General features: G+C 36.3%; 2 protein-coding genes across 6 annotated transcripts in view; one reads left to right on the top strand and one right to left on the bottom strand.

Moving 5' to 3' along the window:
* Positions 1–19523, bottom strand: part of LOC105385471 (epidermal growth factor receptor) — a 99845-nt gene that overhangs the window by 8868 nt on the left and 71454 nt on the right. For 2 of the 5 annotated variants that reach the window (XM_048632864.1, XM_038121773.2), the window contains exon 1: positions 5134–5377. The exons of 1 other annotated variant lie outside the window; for it this stretch is intronic. In XM_048632864.1, the coding sequence (XP_048488821.1) occupies positions 5134–5326 (193 nt within the window). In that variant the 5' untranslated portion in view covers positions 5327–5377. Of the gene's footprint in view, positions 1–5133; positions 5378–19523 lie in introns of those variants that run through there. 2 more of the 5 variants (XM_048632866.1, XM_048632867.1) reach the window with 1 other exon arrangement.
* LOC105385472 lies at positions 14256–15838 on the top strand. The gene has a single exon (XM_011555858.3). It carries the CDS (start codon positions 14645–14647, stop codon positions 15536–15538), a length of 894 nt encoding a protein of 297 aa, XP_011554160.3. The 5' UTR covers positions 14256–14644; the 3' UTR covers positions 15539–15838.

Below are 19523 nucleotides of genomic sequence, written 5' to 3'. Positions count from 1 at the left end.
TCGGCAAAAGGGCTTTAATTCCAATTTTGAAATTTAACGAAAGCCAGACAAAAACTGGTGATATAACATGCTGGAGTTTGGACAGTCGGGCGGAAAGGAACTTTCGAAAATACCACCCATACGTTACTGTAGTCGTCCAAATCGGGCAGGCTCTAGATTCAACACTGTTGGTGAGTTCAAACGGACTTTTCGATTTGGTTGGGTAACCTCCCACGCTGACACCCAGCGCGTTGGAGATGTCATGTCATAATTCGATGTTTGCTAGTGCCGTATGTATATTCTATTCGGCGGATAGTCATGTGGGCAGATGAAAACTGGTGTCCGCTCGACCTAATTATAATGTTTGATCACTAAACCGATAGGATTGAGCGCTCTGTACACTGCACTGGAACTAGATAAAACACTGCCAGTGATATTTAGCTATTGTGTCACATAATTTTGCTGTATTGTATTGTAAGGTACAGCTATATTTTGTAACTGGCGAGCATTTGTCAATGTGAAAGAGGTGAGACGAGTGATGGCAGGATTTAACCTAACACTTTACTATTATTTATTTATGCCTTGATTTATTAATTTTATTTTTATTATTTATTATAAACATTGAATGTCTGTCTTCAATTTATCATGAATTCATCAACGATAAAGAGGTAGTTGTGGTAGTGTGATAGCTTGGGAAAAAATAATTGGCGACCTAAAATTTACTTTGGTTAGAAACAAATTTGCAGAAGTTAAATAGAATATTAAATATTACCAGTAGATTATCTCAATGAAATTAATAGGTAAAGGTTCTACATTTGTATTCATAACTTATATTTTACATACCTACATACACGTATACATATTGAAGCGGTATCTACATAGTTATTTCAAGAATTACACATAATTTTATAATATATGTTTTGTTGCTATGAAGTCAAGAATGCTGCGTACAATTATCATTAATGCTTGTAACACGGCATTCCCTTGAGCCATTAGAAGAATAGGTACTAATTTAAACACGTATTCAATACGGTACAAGTATGGTATTTATGTAAAAAATAAGTACATTATTGATACCTAATAATACCTTTGTAGAACTCACTAACTAACATGAAAATAAATTATCTGACGATGACATTTAACTTTAAACCATACTTGAACATATTTTATTTGTTATTTTAATAGAACCGAGAGAATATTTTAATCATAATATCATTCTATTATAATTATGTTGTTCCTAACTATATACCTACACAATTATTATTTTTTGTATCATATAAAACTGAATGGATTGTCAAAACTAGACTAAGGGCAATTAATAAAATACTTTCATTAGTAGGTATTTCCAATGTATCTTGGTATTTACTTAATCTCTGATTGCAGGTATTCATTAAAGGACCGGTAACTTATGAACGACATCGATAACGAGTTGTCACTTAACGTTATCGCAAATTATGAAACTAATTATAGCAAAATTACGCAAAAGGTAAGTACAGCATAATAATGTAGGGCGTTTTTTTGCACAATTTTATCTTAAACAGCCTCCCTTCACCGTCGCCATATCTCACTTTCTGAAGACTTTAGCGTTGCGAAACGAAACTCGATCAAACCTTCAACCAGTCATCAAATGCTCAGTTTGTTTGCCTTAACTCAGTTGGTTGTTTGGTGAGCGCGCAATGTACGCTGCCTATCAAGGAATGTTAGTGAAAGGCCAAGCCAGATCGTGCAGTGGTAAGAGTAACTGGTTCGTAGCTTCAGAATGCAGGCGATTGTACAAAAACAACCTCAACCAGTGTTCAGTTATAACGCGGCCAGAGTTAGTGAACTGGCCGAGGAACTAATTCGCTGACAGGAAAGAGCTTTTCAAACTTGCCGTGTGTTATTCTTAAGGATTCTCGTCCTGGCGATGTTTTGCTGTTGTCACTGACGTTGCGCCAACGTTGGCATCAAATAAACACTTAGCAATTTATTCAACGGACTTAGCCCTTGCCGCAATAATATTGCTTGGTGGTAGTTATTTGCGAAGTAAACAGGATCGTAATTTTGAATCCTATTTATTTTCGTTTGTTATCCTAACAATGTAGTTTTGAAAGTACACACAACAATGACTAACCAAGTACCTATAAGAAGTTCGCGTCAGAACTTACCTAAAAATATAAAATTTGTAAAACAAAACCTAGGTACTTACATAAATATAGATATTAAGCATCACTACCTATGCATACAATATTGTAATCCCTATGGTTTGCTATTCATATTGCATTATTACATTGAACGCACTTAATTTTAGCGCACGCGTTGAACTCTTTTGTATGAAACTTATATTTTTGCTTAAGTGACAAATGTTTTAGATAAAATATAAAGAATTTGGAATTAAAAACATATAATTGTTGCTTATAACAATAAATATGTTTTTATATTTATTAATTTAGTAAGTTCCTACCCATCTAAAAGCTTTTCAGAGAAAACACATTATCTAATACTCGTAAAATTATTCTTATCGTTTAGCGCAACTATTAAGAAACTGTTATTTTTGAATATGTTAATTTAACATAAAACTGGATGTATTGGACAAAGTTTGAAAAATCGTTATGACGTGTTTTTGAGTTAATAGGAAATTCCTCATGTTATTTTTGTTTAGAGTAGATATATTACATGTTTATTGTTTAAGTTTCTGGAAACTTAGGCTACTTATATTTCGATTAAATTAAGTATAAAATCATAATACAGTTCACACCATTATACGGATTGCCATCGACAGCATGGTAAAATTTAAATGCGTGTAACTGGACACCGATAATGTCACAGAAACGAAAAGAGGTTTGCATACCGAAACGGCCACATTTTCTTAGAAAGGAGTTTTATTATCGGGCTTACTTGCTACCAACCTTATTGCAAATACCAAGGCGTTCGACACACTCACACACGCATGAATACTTTATGTTATTAATCTCGTATGCTAAAGTTATAGGTCTCTGTTTTCCGTATAGACTGATTGTTCATGCCTTATTTAGCAATCAGTATCGTAAATAGATCGATATATTTCTTAGTTATTAATTTAATGATTTTCCTCAGTGCGAAACAACACAAAACAAGTACTGTGTGCTATGGTATTTGTAACCGATTAGTATGGACGCCAGATTACGTAATCAGTGGTCTCAGTTCATGAATTATGTTATTATAATAAGCAAAACCCTTGAAGTGGTTAATTGAAAACTGGAAAGAAAGAGATGGAAAATAGTCAAGTCAAAAGAATGAAAAGTTTAGTGACATGAAAGATAACGAAATGCATTTTACTACTCATAGTACATGGCCGGAGGAATTTCTAGCATTGCTGTGTAAATGCTCTCTCGTCTTAACAAATATTTGACCGTTATGTTTAGTACCTACCTAGCAGGTTAACTTGAAGTATTTAAGCTCACACTTTAGTGTCACGACAATCGTTGAGGTATTTGAAGATTCAAAAATATGTATTCGATGCTAAATTTAATATGTAATGCCTATCCGTTTGTATACGTAGGTACGTTACTGGGCTTGTGCTATAGTTATGATCACTTATATAAAATGTTTTGTACATCTTATAAGCCTATCATTCGCATCCACGACAAATCTTGATAAATATGTATCCTCTGTAAGTAGACATAGGTACAATTTTTTGTAATTTTTTTTACAATGCAAAGTGTTTAAACTACACAGTTATATTAGAAGTTACTGGTAGGTATCTCGGTGTTTAAATTAAAAATAGGACAAAGTTCAAGTTTTGTTCGGTGATTTACCGCTTTTGTCAAAATTTCAAATGAGTCTCAACATTGTATTGTGTGTAAATTACCTGAAGCAAGAAACGTATTTACAAGGAGTTCAAATAACGTGATCTTTGCTTTAACTTCATACATTTAAAGTAGTACCTGTCGTTAAGTAAGAGTATATATTGGAAAAGTTTTATGATTTAAACATACTTTTCATGTAAATTTTGACTAAATATGCACATTTAACTCAGGTCCATTAAGGAACAGAATGCCAAAGTTATGAAACCAAACTGTTATTATAATTAATAGCAGTTACTTAGATTTCATATTAACAACAACCATTAGCTTTAAGCAGTTCTAGAATAACTAGAATACTTAAAGGTTATTATCATGATAAATATGTTCTAAAATGCATTCTACACAATACACATCTTTCTGCACATAAGTGTAGTTGAAATAATGTGAAGAAACAAAGGATCCTACTCAATCCTACGCAAATCAAACCATGAAGGAACGCACTGTGAGACTAAAGAACACACATACATATAGGTACTCGGTATAAACACGTTTTGTTAATTACCTTATTTACAAGTATTATTTAAATTTTACAACGTCTATATATTTTAACCGAAACTACCTAAGCAATATTGGTACATAGATCGTTGTGATGTACAGGCATTTATGACGAACAACGTTTTAAATATTTTATAGGAAGGATTTTGAAATGATGTTTTGTTCTGCTAGGTACGGGTACCTAGGTAGGTATGTTATGTAGTTTGTGCAAACTATTGTAAGCATTATCTACTATTACTTTACATGATACCTGAATACTTAAGTTCGGTCGAACTCTTATGTTTTTTGGGACGATTTTGACACCCACATTGAGAATATTTAGGCTTTATACTAGGTATGTATTTAGTAGTGCTTACAGAAAATGTTAGGCAGTATGTTCACATACAAAGTTCGTCGATTGTTTCATATTATTGCCCTGTTGAAGTTCGACTTTCAAGCTGAGGTCACAACGCGTGGTTATGTAAAATTCCTAGAACTTTGCCGTATGAAATAACGACCTCCATTCTTCATTTCGTGTTTACTTCAGAAACAACGATCAGGCACGCTTTATAACTAAACAAAAAGTACGATTGGCTATTTCGATCGTTTGACAAGTAACACTATAGACACTAAAGGTGTTTCATGTCCTGAGGCTTCGGGATTTGATCCTCGTGTAACCGACACCACTCAACACAGCACAAGACACAATTGCTTGAAGCACAGCCTTTGACAAAAACAATGCGGGCCCTCCACAGCTTCACAATACGCGCTCCGCTCGGAAAAAATCTGTCCAACAAAAGATACACCTTGGACAGGTATACCAGTCCATGCGTCCTTGTCTCGCACTTCTACTTACCAGCGTTTCCGAGATAAGGTTGTTTGTTTGGCACTGTGTAGGTATCACTGAACTTACTTTTCCCCTTGACGAATTCCGAGTGTTTGTGGTGTGTGATGCGCTGCGGGGGCGGGTGGTGGCGGTGGGGGCGGGCGGGGTGCGCGCCGGGCGCCAGGCTCGCGAGGGTCAGGCAGCACAGGAGCAGCGCGTACATGCTGCGTCATCACCACGACCGGTCGCGGCGGGCTTCCATCGCGGACTGGAGCCCCGGCCTGCGCCCGCGCCGCCCATAGACTTGCACGGGTAAAGACACGGCCGGTTTCGTGATTTCGTCACTGCGCAGGAGGCTTTTCGGCTTCGGTTTGGCCGTTAGGTGGTGATGTTGTTACTGAGCTTTTCTACTAATTGTATTTAGGCACTAACTATATATACTTTGAATAAGAGGATTTGGAGCGGTTTTTGTAACATAGAATATATGTTGTTTTTAATGTATTTTGGTCAATAATTCCAACCATTCAATATGATTTAAATCAATAGGACCCTCGAATCCCACAAGTAACTAAATAAACGAAACAAATATTTTTGAAAGTTTCAATAAACCGAAAGAAAACACTAAACTACTTTATAGGTCAGCAAACCCACACAGCCTGCTGCCGTGTCTGTGAGCGCGTAACTCTATGGCACACAGCCTCCACAGGTAAGCCCGAGGATGCAGGTATGTTGAGAGCGGACTAAAAAAACTTACGTATCGAAAGTTTAATAAGCAAGCATTGTGAGATTGTAACTCGTGCCGGCCAGATACTGACGCTTCTAGATGGACAGCCATGTTGAATTTGACCAATTTTCAACTGTTTCTGTGAAAATTACCTATCAAAGCTTTCGTAAAACCTTTTCCTTAGACGTATTTCGTGAGATGTGTGAGTAATGAGTTGTATAACCGCCAGGGTTTATAATTCCTTCCTAATACTAATCAAAAAAGCAGAAAGATATTCCCAATAAACTTTTAAAAGCTTACATACACCTTTTGCCAACCCTGAGCTTTTTTGGAAAGACAACTTTTGCATGGATTCGCTCCTCGTAAAGTCTCTTACATATCACCATAGAGTGATACTACCTTCTCTTCGGTATTAATTCTGTATGTTAATGAGCGTTGCCTCGGGGAGGCAGGATCGAGGTGTGTACAGATGTCGATCTTCGCGTTCAAATTGCTGTCCGACTAATTATATGATTTATTGTTTCACTCAGTTGATTCCGTATCGGAAATTTGGGTATCTGGTACTTGTAATGTATGTCTGTTGAATATTTAGAAGGCATGGGCAACTATAAACTTGTACCTAATCATATAAGACAAGCTTTCCTGTAGGTACCTACACATAAGTGATTGAAATATGCGACGTTTTGCGTAAAATATGTACCTAATGACCTGTCATTATTTAATAATTAGAAAATTACGAATTTAATTACTTGGTACTTAAATTTCGTGTTTTTAAGTTCGTACTTAACCTAACTTTTAAATTCGAATACAGAAAAACACTACAGCGAAGCTTTCTAAAGCTATCGTTAATAAATTAATTGCCTTTAAAAAGTCAAGCTTTTTTAGCTCCAGTTGAAGTTCCGGCATCCTACACGTAGCGGCCGGGATTCGAACGCGGGCCCTTGGAGTCCTCCCACGCGCCCCGGCCTTGCCGCCGGTGAACACTCGTAAACACACTTTTATATGTAATCTGGTGTAAACTACGCGGAATCGATAATAATAAGTAAGTATATAAGTTAGTGTAGTGGCTGACTGAATAAGGGTAATACTTTTGGAAATATTTGTCATAAAATTTAAACTATAACCAAGTACACTCACAGGCAATGAAGAAGTTCCACTCACATAATGCCGACACCAAAAGACCCCAATTTTTCCAAACATTTCATTTAAAATTTTATCTAAATATTACCGTTTTTAGTTGGTAATATCCTGATTATTCCTGATGCTCTGTTAAATGTACTCAAATGTTGCAGAAGGCGTCATTAAGCTAGCTTTTTCCGTTTAGAAGTAATTTGGTATTTTTCTCAGTGGAAACTTTTCATTGCCCGTGAGTGTATTTTGTAGTCTGTATTTATAACCGAACAGACAGCAAGAACAAATGAAATTAGTTACTTACTTTACCCACCTACAATGTTCCTAATCAAGGGACTTGATTTGACAATGCATGTTTTCACAGCTGCTTTTATTAGTATGCACAACTGCAGCTATGCACTTTTTGCATCGGACATACAATTCGATGGTATAATCGCTCATTATAGTTCGTATTGTTCTTCTTCATTTATACGACGACCTAAAAAGAAAACTTTTGAAGATTTTTGACAAAATTATGGTATAAATACAGCTAGAACTTTTTATATAATAGATAAAAATACTTTTTTATAAAATTTTTATCCAACCTACCCTATAAATAAACCTATACTCTGTATAATCTATATATACGATACGTTCCGTTCACTACTGTTCGCTACGATTCGCGCCATTTTCAAGAATCCATAGACAAATCCTAGAACAAGACCCATACTTTTTTCTTAATTTTAATTTACGCCATTCTTTTTTTTCTACATACGAGGTTGTAGAGCCGCCATGCCAGAGAAGCCTGTTTCGTTAATTGCTTGACAAAATGCTAATAGAATGAAAACTAATAGTCACTCGGACTTACTTTAAAATATTCCAGTGCGGTGACTAATAAAGATTACACGGCAGAATGTTATTTTAGTTGTCAGGTGAATATTTTGAAGATATTTTGGTGCAATAAATAACTACACTAACATTTAGACAAAAAACTTAAAGGTAAGAAGGAGTAATAATAATAATGTAATGGTTACCTACGTGGCTCTTATTTAAAGATAGCTCTATTCAAAGTTTAATCTTTCACTATTATTTTCACTACTGTATACACAGCCTACTACGTACCTACCTAGGTAGTTTAATTTTAGGTATACGTTTTTTTATTAGACCACCCTAAAGAGTAGTATTACTCTACGTTGCCCAATTAACCCGGGTCGGTCGTCCCCAGAATGTGTTCGTTTTTCGAATACAAATTGTCTGTTTTAATGGTATTCAAATCAAAATACGTGCGTGATCTACGCATATTACCAGCGTTCAAGTGCTACGTGGCTTGGCACGCTATAAAACATTAATTTATATTTTTGATGATGCGAAGAACACAAACTTTATGGCGTCCATATTTTTTCGCGATTCAAACTAAACTTATCTAATAAAGTATAAAAACATATTAGATTGAAATCTAGCATCCATAATAACTTTTTAAAAGCAAAGATTTTATCACTACCAGCCAGCGACAATCGCATAAATTATTATTTTTAATTGCCGCCAAAAATCGGTATAATTTTCTAAGGCAACGATTCTGGAGGCATAAAGCCACGCATGTTCGAAGGAGGCGTCAGGCAGACGGGTGGTCGGACAAAGGACCACAGACCACTTGAAGGCATTGTGTTCTGACAATGAGGCTTTGATTTCGTCTATTGTGCGAGCAGGTACAAGCCACTGCATACGCCGCCCTTACTCAAGGATTATGTAATAGATAGGACGTTTCCATATTATTTTCAGACTTTAATAAAGTTTGCATAGCTTCTGTTTTATTGTATTGTAGGTAATTTTGGTCAAGTAATAATTGCTCTAGGCACCCAAACCACTTTCAAACAAACAAAAAATATATATAAAGGCGTGTGACTGTGCTAAATAACATCCCTTTAAACGGAAGGTACAGAAAATACTTTCTTAAGATAACAGCTCTAATAGCCAACACATTCCTAAACATCCACCCCTCAATAAATACTTTTATTTAAGTATCTACTAGAAATCATTCAAAAACAATATGGCTTTTACCGAAGAAACATGAGAAAAAGGAATTTGATCATTAATTTGAATCGTAGAAACTGTTAATAATCGTGCGGTATATTACAACGTATCATAAAAACGCATTCCACAAAACGTTAGGGCGGTATCCCACTGTTCTGAGGATCTTCCGACAAGCTCTGTAGCACCGTCCAAATTTCAACTCAAATACAAGGATATAAAAGCCAAAGAGACGGCTCATTATAGTCACCACACAGTTTTTTCTTTACGAGCTAAGATATAGGGTACATTTCGAAATAAAACGCAAAGCTGCCACCCCCGACTGTTATTTTTAATCGTATCAATAAGTTAACTAGAAATATTTGATCTCAACCAATCGATCATATTGCCTTAAATGCCGTCCAGACATGGAAGACCCTTGGGCGTGAGTCTCTCAGACGAGGTTTCCTTCTCATGGTATCTATATCGGAGCTCGACTAGAATTGGTAGATGAATTTATCGATAAAATCATGGGGTTTTCTTTGTTTGTATCAAAAGTCGAGTAAAGCTTTTTGTTAGAGTTCCTTACGTCAATCACAGGACCCTTATCAGACGCTTGTAGGCAGTTGTAGAATATTAATTAATATCCCACCATAAGGCTTAAGGTTTTTTAAACTCAAAGTTAAATATAATATTAATCAAATGTTGGAAAATAAAAGTTAATGACTTGGTTAAGTATGATTGAAATAAATGCTAAACGGCTATGGCTTTGCTAAACCTAAATAGATCCCCACCACACACTTCATTATCTGATCTGAAACCAATAACTTTTACGTAATACGTACGCAGTTAGGTAGGTACCTACATACGTAAGCCCAGACGTGGTACGTATGGTATAGGTACGCCTGGGCTTACGTAGATACATACGTAGGAAAAATAACACAAAGAAAAATATATTTAACTAACAAAAGAGGCAAACAATGTTGCGACTTGCAACCTTTGAGATGCATTCACAGATTTGAACACGGTCTTTTATCAGACGGGCCTAAAAATACCAAAATAATTTAAACATGAAGAGCTTCAGTATAAGAATTGCACGTTTCTCGCATTCGCCATTCGAATATGGTCCGTATGTGTGGGGGATACGAGCGCTAGTTTGTGGATGGCTCACGGCGATACGGATCGGAGCCAAGTTTGTTTCGCAGCAATTCTCATGGTAATGTGAAGTATTCAAAGAACGCTTGAACCCTTGCTCCGGGGCACCGGCGGCGGCGGCGGCGGCGCTGCTCTGCCGACGTCGTGATCCTCCGATGTTCAACTTGTTATTACCAACAATCTGAATTTGTAAACGAAAATGCCTCCTTACAACGCTATAGTTCCGCGCCCGCGCACTCAACTAATGCAATTTTAGCTTTTTGTCGCTATAATTTCCAAAATTGAAGCCGTGTTTTTGTTCACAACTTTGACTTTTTCAGGCCCTTCAAAAAGATCGGTGAAATCGCGGATTGAACAAAAGAAAGGAGGTAAAAAATGCCCTGAGACATGGAAGGACTAAAAGTTGACCGTCATAATAATTCTGTAGTTTGAGATTGAGACTGATGTCAGATCGATAAAAGAGGGTATTGAGTTCCCAAATTAGGAAGGCACGTTCGTTGTAGGGCGGGCTATAGGTAAGTCTTTACCATTGTGTGTTTGCGGAAAATACGACATACCCTCTGCATAGTCTAAGTACAATGATAGTGTAATTTTCAATCTCTTTTCAACCTATCTTATCAGAAAGTAGGAATTATAAAGGTAACTCTACTTTTTTCTACCAGACAGATGCACTTGACATCGAGCCAACAAAAGCAAGGCTCTGTTCACACGGGCCTCGACAAAAGGATATTTTTTGCGACGCGTCGGATTCTAAATCTAAACGCGAATCGCATTGTCGACGATCTTGGATTATTAAAATTCGACGTTCGGGGTATCGGAGTGTTCCTTTTTTAAAAGAGTATCTTTTTTTGAATTTGAAAGATAGTTCGCGCTCAAATTTCGAACAAATTGTTAACGGAACGACTCGCGTGTTGTTCTTTTATGAAGTTAGGTTTGTCCACAGGGTGCCTATGTCTAAGTACTTACATATTTCTATTTGCTTATTTTATTGGACAATGTGTGCTTCTTATGCATAATAATATGATTTTATTAACATCCACCAAAAGCTATACTTACATACTGTATAGGTTAAGAAAACCATACATTCCTAGTGCGATACCATTTAAATATAGCTCACAATATTTATCTTGAACGATACACTTAATAATAATTACACGATATTTAAATATTACCTATCTTATCGTTATTTACTTACCGAGTTTAAATAAAATTTATACTACATCTTCGGCAAATACCAACGAACACAATACAAACAGAGACAGATAAAATACTGTTAGTAAAATTATAGACTTCGGCAGGCCTATTTATATTAATCTTGTCTCTACCTAAAGTTATGAAAATTACGTATTACCAAGGTGCCCTAAAAATCAACGTAGACAAATCGTTTTGTATATACAACTAAATTAATGTAACTAAACACATAAATGCATAGCAATATACATAACTACATGTATTTTATAAGTAGGTACGGTATAAGAATGACATATCAATAGGCATAGGTATCTTGCGATCCATGTAATTATATTTTCCATATTAATACAGTCAGTATATGTTTTTCCGCTTAGTCACAGGATATTGTGCCTTATGCTAAATTAACAGCGACCTATTTATACCAAACATGGTTGTTTCCTTCTGTTTATCGTTATTACCAATGGTTGACTTATAAATTCAACATTGTTAAGAAAAAAATCAAGGAAATACCTTATTGGACTAAACTTTTAAATGTAACGTTTAACTATAAAACTATAAGTATAATAACTCAGTTTGGCAGTAAAGAGGGATAGGGAGCAACTAATTTATGGTCATCGAAAAAAAACAACAAGCATTAAAGTAATCAACATTTCCTGCTACCGGTGTTCCTCGCATTAATTAGTAATACTGGCCACTAACAGACGCGGTAACAAGACATAAAACATGCGGATTGTCAAAAAAGAATAACATTTAAAAAAAGAAATAAAAGATGCCAACATAACAAAATGGCCGATTTTACCTGCGCCACCTTCTCCAGAGTTTTTTTTTGGTTGGCGTCCGAAAGATTAAGGCTGTTGTAGACATGGGTAAGACAAAAGGCTCGTTGTAATTTTATTTTAGACTTTTAGTGGTCCATTTGGCCCAACGGTGTGCGATGGCGTAGCACTTTTTTGTTATAAATGATTTATGGTATTCAGACAGGAGAGCTATGTTGATGTGGCTGGTTCGTGGACATCTTGTAAAATATTGATGCTCAACGATGTCGGTGTTTATGTATGATGTATGGGGTACTTTTTTAATGCTTCGCGCCAAAATTGGGCAAACAGAACACCTATTGCTTCTGTATCTTCAACACCCGACTCGCGAGGAGTTTTCTTGAACATTTTTTGGATTGGTTCTTTATTGGTAGCGTTCTTATTTCGCGCCACTTTTCGTTATCTGTTTCTTTGCTATTTCAACAAACGGCATCCGAAAAAAGGTTGTGTTATAAGTTTACAGTGTGTTTGCCTGTCACCACGTGACCGATTCGAAAGTTATTGTTTGTTAGAGAGGTATATCATGAACATTTCATCTAAAATAGTTCAGTCGACTTATGAACAGTAAATCTTTCATAGTAAAAAATTATACCGACCTACCGAAGATGACCTGTACAATGTACATGTTAGGGCTTACAAGATGAAGCCTAAGTGCATCTATTACAGTCTTCAGTACTTTCTAGACGTATAGTAATTCGTTCTGAGCAGGCAGTGGTTAATGCTGCATTTATTTTTATTTTTCCACTACGCTCTGCGCGGCAAGTAATCAATGTAAGTGCTCGCTACCACGACTGCTAGTGATGGGCTGTTTATCGATGATTGAGGAATAATATCATCTATTATATACTCGGGCAATGAAAAATTTCCACGTGCCATTGACGTTCCATATCGCACTGGAACTTTTTCATTGTTCGTGAGTGTATTTTTATGTGTGTATGGCTATACTCGTATTCAAAGGTATGTTTTTTATAATATACTCGATTCAGAAGAGATGACTTTTAGTAATAAGACCGCCGATTGTACTATTTATTTTCTTTTTTAAATTTATGTTGGTGTGCAATAAAGCATATTTTACTCTATTCTACGGGTTAATTGTCAGAATATTTTGTTTGGATTAGTAATTAAGGAAATAGCTATTATTTTATTTATTTACGCACACGGACAAATCCATAGCTTTTTGATTTCCGCTAAATTATTTTAGTTTTTGTTGTGATGTTATTCAAATGGCCAAACTTATGTTTTATTATTTTATTTTTATTTTAATTTATGGAAAACTTACATGTAAAATTTAACAGTTTTACACTAAGAATACACGGTTGAAAGCCAATTACTAGTTTTCACTAATTGGAATTTTGGCCAACTGTATCATGGGAACGGAGTGTTTTTAAGAAAAATGTTTTGGCACGATGTGCCTGTAGACAGGGACTAGTGATTGGACACGGTATATTGAATATCCGGTATTCTGAAAATATTCCATATTATGTCCATACCGCAGCCCTATCGTCGGCGCCGTGTCCCATCACTAGTCGCTGTCTACAGGCACATCGTGCCCGGCTTTGTTCTCATAATCGCTACATTTCTGCAGCACGCTCGGCTCTAGGCTACAAACAGCCGTGAAGTCTTGAGAAAGTCTAGCTTTAGCCCTGCAGGTACAGTCAAGGATACATCCTGGGTCACGGAAATGTATTCCGCATGAGTGTACGCATGATTCTGTCTAGAAATAGGCAAGTTTTCATAAGTTGTGCTCTTTTCAGTCGCTGTGCATGCTTGTACGTAGATGTCTATGACGAATACTAATTAGTTTTCCACAACTGGTTGCAAAAATCAGTTGCCATGACAGCAGAAAGGTTATTGACAAGATGTTATGTACTATTGTACTTATCTGAGAAAGCATAATAAATCACGGTCAATGTCACTGATGTTCATTGTTTCCCTTTTATCATCATTGTTATGAACATGACATAACTAAATAGACATTATTATTATTTACCGAAATAAAGTCATAAGATCACCTTTTGCTTACATCTGTCTCCTATATATTTTAACAAAGAGAATCCTGCGTTTACAATGTAAATCACAACTGACAAGTTGATCTAAAAAGCAAATGTTTGATCGCTTATTCCATATTTAAATGAGATGAATTTCCAATTTAAAAGCAGTACCTAATTGGATATTAGTTATCATGGTTGGGGCACCGTAGCTCACTGATATTTCCAAGTATTTGACGGCAGAGGTGCTCGCCAGGGCGTTCAGAGTGAAGACTGCTAGTGATGACAGTGTGAGGTCTGTGGAGGTGACCAGGGCGGCCGCGGCTGGTGAGGGCCTCATCAGCGCGGTCTGGCGGATCCACGTCCAGGGAGACTCCCACAAAGCAACCTTCGTAGTCAAAGCCCTCATCTCCAATCTCCTACTAAGAAAAAGCCTCGATTGCCACAAGTATTTCCAACGAGAAGCTCTATTCTTCTGCGAAATACTCCCAGTACTTATTGCTCTCCAGAAGTCTTTGGGTGCTAAAGAAAAACTGCAAGAAAACTTTCCGATGTGCTACAGCTGTCACTGCGACGGTGAAAATGATTACATTCTCATGGAAGATATGTCGGAATACGGCTGCGAGGGAATGGCAGAGAATCCTAGTTTGTCTGAACGAGATATGACGTTGAAAGTGCTGGCCCATCTCCACGCGACCTCCATGGCCTTGCGCGTCAAAAACCCCGACTTGTTCCAAAGAATCGCAGAGAGCATCCCCGAGATGTACTACAGAGAAACCCGTAGAGAATACTACTCAAAATATCTGCAGAACGCCATAGAGATAGATCGAGTAGCTCTCGCAGAATACGAGGACCCGAAAACGAGTGTGTATTACAAAAAGTTCGATGAGTTGTCTTCAAACGACGTCTATAGCCAGTTGCAAAGTCTGACATCTCCTGACAGCAGCAGGCATAACGCGATCAACCACGGGGACGCGTGGTGCCCCAACTTCCTGGTGTCCAAAGACCGCTGCGTGGCGGTAGACTTCCAGCTAGCGCGGTGCGCGTCGCCGGCCACCGACCTCACCTACTTCATCATGAGTGCCGACCTCTGCAAAACAACCACAGAGTTCACGGAAGCAGTCCAAGTATATCACTCTGCTTTATCGTATTACTTAGAAGACATGGGTCTCAAAGCCGAAGAAGTGTACTCTTATAAAAACCTTCAGGAGGAGTTGGCTAAATACGGCAAGTTCGGTGTTTTGGCGTGTCTGACCACGATTGCGCTGCGAGCCAGCGACGAGCGGTGTGACGTGCTGACCAGCGAGTCCTTCGAAGTGAACTACGCTGGTGCTGACGTCATACCGCTGGAACATCTCTGGAAATTAAAGCCCTTGGTGGAAGAGGAACATAAGCTACGTTTACTCCACGTCATACGGACGGCGGTAGATCTATCTCTCATCTAAAATAGGCACAGTCATCCTGGCTGTCGACAAAAAAGTACAGATTATAAATGGAATAATGAACTTTTTTATATTTTTTGTTTTAATTACGAAGGTTTGGTATACGAGTAATCATAACAAGTATAGTGGGGGACTATTTTATTAAAATTTGTTATTATTTTATGAAACTTTCAATTAACTTTTTTATCTGTAGGTACTTGTTACCTACCGCACACTGGCTAGACTAGTTTATAATTTCATGTTACAAACGATACAATTATAATTATTAGGCAATATGAAATTAAAATTTAATGTTGTTATTTTTTTCTTGCATCTTTATTACTTTGCTCTTAATGGATATTAGTCAACCGATTAGTAACACTTAATACTATACACATAGCATGACATTTTTTGTTAGGTACCGTCATTATTATGTACCTACTTATAGCTACGTTGCAGGTTTACCAACTTCATTTCTTTCAGGATTTAATCTAAATAATATATGTGAAGTCGCAATAAGTACCTACATACCTAATTGTCGAAAATAAACATGAGCGGGTTTAGTGAATCTACAATAAGATACGTCCCTCGAGCTATAATCCTCCAAAATTTAAACTCAATAGAAACTATTTCTGATGATGCCAAAAATTAGTCATGAAATAGTCATAAATAGTCGTGTTTTCCAAAAAAATAGTCGTATCATACTTTCGGAGTTAGAGCTATACTTTATGGAGGATTATAGCTGGAGGTCTCCAGCTATAATCCTCCAGCCTCTGCAGAACAAACGGTAAGGCCTATCGACTTGGTTAAGGTCTCAAAAAATAGTCGTGAAATAGTCGTAATGACTTCCCAAATTTCAGAAATAGTCGTCCAAAGATAGCAGAGATATAAAGGTACTTTGCTGCAGCCCTGGTGGAGGATTATAGCTGGAGGTTTTGAAAATATCGAATATCTTTGGAACTACTATGACTATCGGTTTGAATTATGTCTCAAAAAATAGTCGTGAAATAGTCGCTTCTATTTATTATAATTTTAAGCTTGATAAAAGCTGTTAAATAATGATATCAAATTCTTCATACAAATCAAAGTGGACGAGAATGCCAAAGCGAGCCAGTACACAAAAATAATAGCACCGTAGCATTGAAGTACTCATGTCGAATTTATCTATAAATCATTTATTTCGTCATACTTTGCATCAATAGTATCTAAACGAATCTTTGGTATGACATTTTATTGCTTTTGCTCTTAGCATTTACCTTACTGTGTACAGAGAAAACGTATGCCTATACACGCACACATTTATCTCTGTTATCTTGACAAACGATAGCGATGACGACTACGGCGATGTAGTACCTAGGTCAGTTATTGTCATCCCTTACTATCCCGTAATCAGACAAATATTGCTATCCTTGTCTCCTTTCTAACCGGCATGCATCGCACGCATAGAACGCGTGAGCGAACGTTTCACCGGTTGCATCTTGACAAGCTATAGCAAAGCGGTATTTATTACGTCCTTTATTATCCCGGGATCACACAAATAGTGCTGTTCTTGTTTTTTTATTAGCGTTGATGTGGCCGCCACCTCCGCCGGTGAAATTGGGATTAGTTTTATTGAAGACGCAGTAACAGGGTAGCACTCAAGCGATAAGAATAAAATACGGTGTTTGAAATATTAATTACAATCATAGGCCGAAAGTACTTCTATTTATACTTAAGTTATTCACTAAACAATCTTTAGGTACATTAGGTTTCATACAATTATCTCAGTATTATTTGACTATTAGCTATAAACATATTTAGTTTAATTTAAAATAATCACAGTTGGTTTATTGCTAAGAAATAATATAATATTGACGTAGTTCAATAAAAAAAACATGGTATGAACTTAAATATGTAGTTATTTCACTATTTAAAAATAATTATTTTCTAGCCCTATATCATAAAAAGCTTAAGTTAAAGTAATCACAGATTGTACATTAATAGGTTTAGGTTAGTATAATCACGGTTATTGTCATAATGAAATATAACTCATTTAATTACCATCACAGGCCGAAAGTACTTTTATTTATACTTAAGTTATTCATTCCTTCATTCATCTTTAGGTAGTTTAGGATTTAATTATTTTTATTCTCCATAGTAAAAAGTCACGTGACCAACTAAGTTTCTATGAAAAATGATATATTTTTTTCTAAATTCTGATTTCAGTTTCAGGCTTAGATATAACATGCTGCACATGTAGCATTCGGCTTAGTATACCCTTTTTGCAACACCTTGTATAATGGTTTTAATAAATATACCTAAATAACTTCGTAGGTGATAATAGGGTATCTATAATGCCCAGATAACTGAATCCTGTAGGTGTAGAACTTGCAAAAATTATGAACAGCCACTGTAGCTTGCGACGTTATTGAAAAACACACGTAAGCTGCGCTGAAAAAAAAATAAGGCAAATTAACGTCTTATTAATAAAAATATTTGTTTTTTTTTTTTAATATTATATACATATATATATGATATACGAGTAGGTAGATACAAGTAGTAATAACGTTATTTCACCTAGACTATTTGTTTGGTAATTTATTGTCATTTGGAGACCACAGCAAACAGTGGAGTAAAATTTCTTATCAGTAACTTATTGCAACAATAACTTGAAACTGCGAACTTTTGTGCGAAAAGGGTAGAGTAGAAATACTGTTCATTAGTGTATTTGCTTTTTTCAATATATATGTCCCATAACCGACCTCTATTGTTTTTGAGCGAAAGAGATAGCTGAGTAAACAATTTGGCTTTTGTCCAAAACCGGTTTGGTCGGACGGTGCGTTTGAAACTTGTATGAAATTTCACAGGGTGTGAATTAATTATATACATAGAATCTGAACTAAATACAGTTCAGAAACACGTTTTTGTCGCTTGTAACTGATAGGTACAAATGAGTTTTGACAAGTAAATTGGCTGTTATAACTTTATCAACTTCAGCACCACAACACTGTATCCTAGCATAACCACAATACCATATGAAAATAGTGATAAATTCTTACCTAGGATTCGTTATCTGGTAATCATGTATTCGGAGCCATTGCAGTTTTTTAGCTCATTACATCAATGCAGTCATGATAGTTTATCGGCACATTACATCGATAGGCTGTGTTTTCACCTGAAATAATAATGGGTAGGCTTATAGGTAGGTTACACATAATTTTTTTTAGACATATATTTATTTGCCTAGTTTCATTCAGAAATACAAACAATAACGCCTTTTTTTGCTATTGAGGGGTAAATATCCACATTTAACCAGGACTACCATATGTAGGTAATCGATGATACCCACATATTTTCGTATCTACTAAGATATGTAAGTACATGAATGCCTTGATTGCATGTATGCACAATTTACTAGCTCATAGTGTAAAATTGCTAATTGAATAACAATCCCCATACATATTAAGCATAGATATTCAAAAATAATTTAGCTACGATACTTCAATAAAAAATCATGTTAATAAATAAGCTGAGCATAACAAAATGGGATGGCTTGCTTTGATATTGAGTATTAAAAAGGATACTTACTTGCAAATATTCAAACATAGCACTCTCTAAACACTCTTATCTGCATCCACTAATATCTTTTAGAATATAACATCTTGAATATTCATTTGCATATAGAGCACTCACAATATTTTAACAACCAACAATAACACTGATCGTGACCATAGTTTGCACTAAACTGTAAACAAATTATCAAACAAAACATGCAAAATACTAACCCCAACTTCACCGGTGGCGGCGCGCGGCGGCGGTCACATAAGGGACGTAATAAATACCGGTTTGCTATAGCTTGTCAAGATGTTACCGGTGACGCAGTCGCTCACGCGTTCTATGCGTGCGATGCATGCCGGTTAGAAAGGAGACAAGGATAGCAATATTTGTCTGATTACGGGATAGTAAGGGATGACAATAACTGACCTAGGTACTACATCGCCGTAGTCGTCATCGCTATCGTTTGTCAAGA

The sequence above is a fragment of the Plutella xylostella genome, chromosome Z (assembly GCF_932276165.1).
Source record: "Plutella xylostella chromosome Z, ilPluXylo3.1, whole genome shotgun sequence".
Classification (NCBI taxonomy): domain Eukaryota; kingdom Metazoa; phylum Arthropoda; class Insecta; order Lepidoptera; family Plutellidae; genus Plutella; species Plutella xylostella.
This window is presented reverse-complemented; position numbering and strand designations above follow the sequence as displayed.

Excerpts from the sequence above, each read along its gene's own strand:
- LOC105385472 (XM_011555858.3), top strand. The coding sequence starts at position 14,645 with ATGTGCTACAGCTGTCACTGCGACGGTGAAAATGATTACATTCTCATG.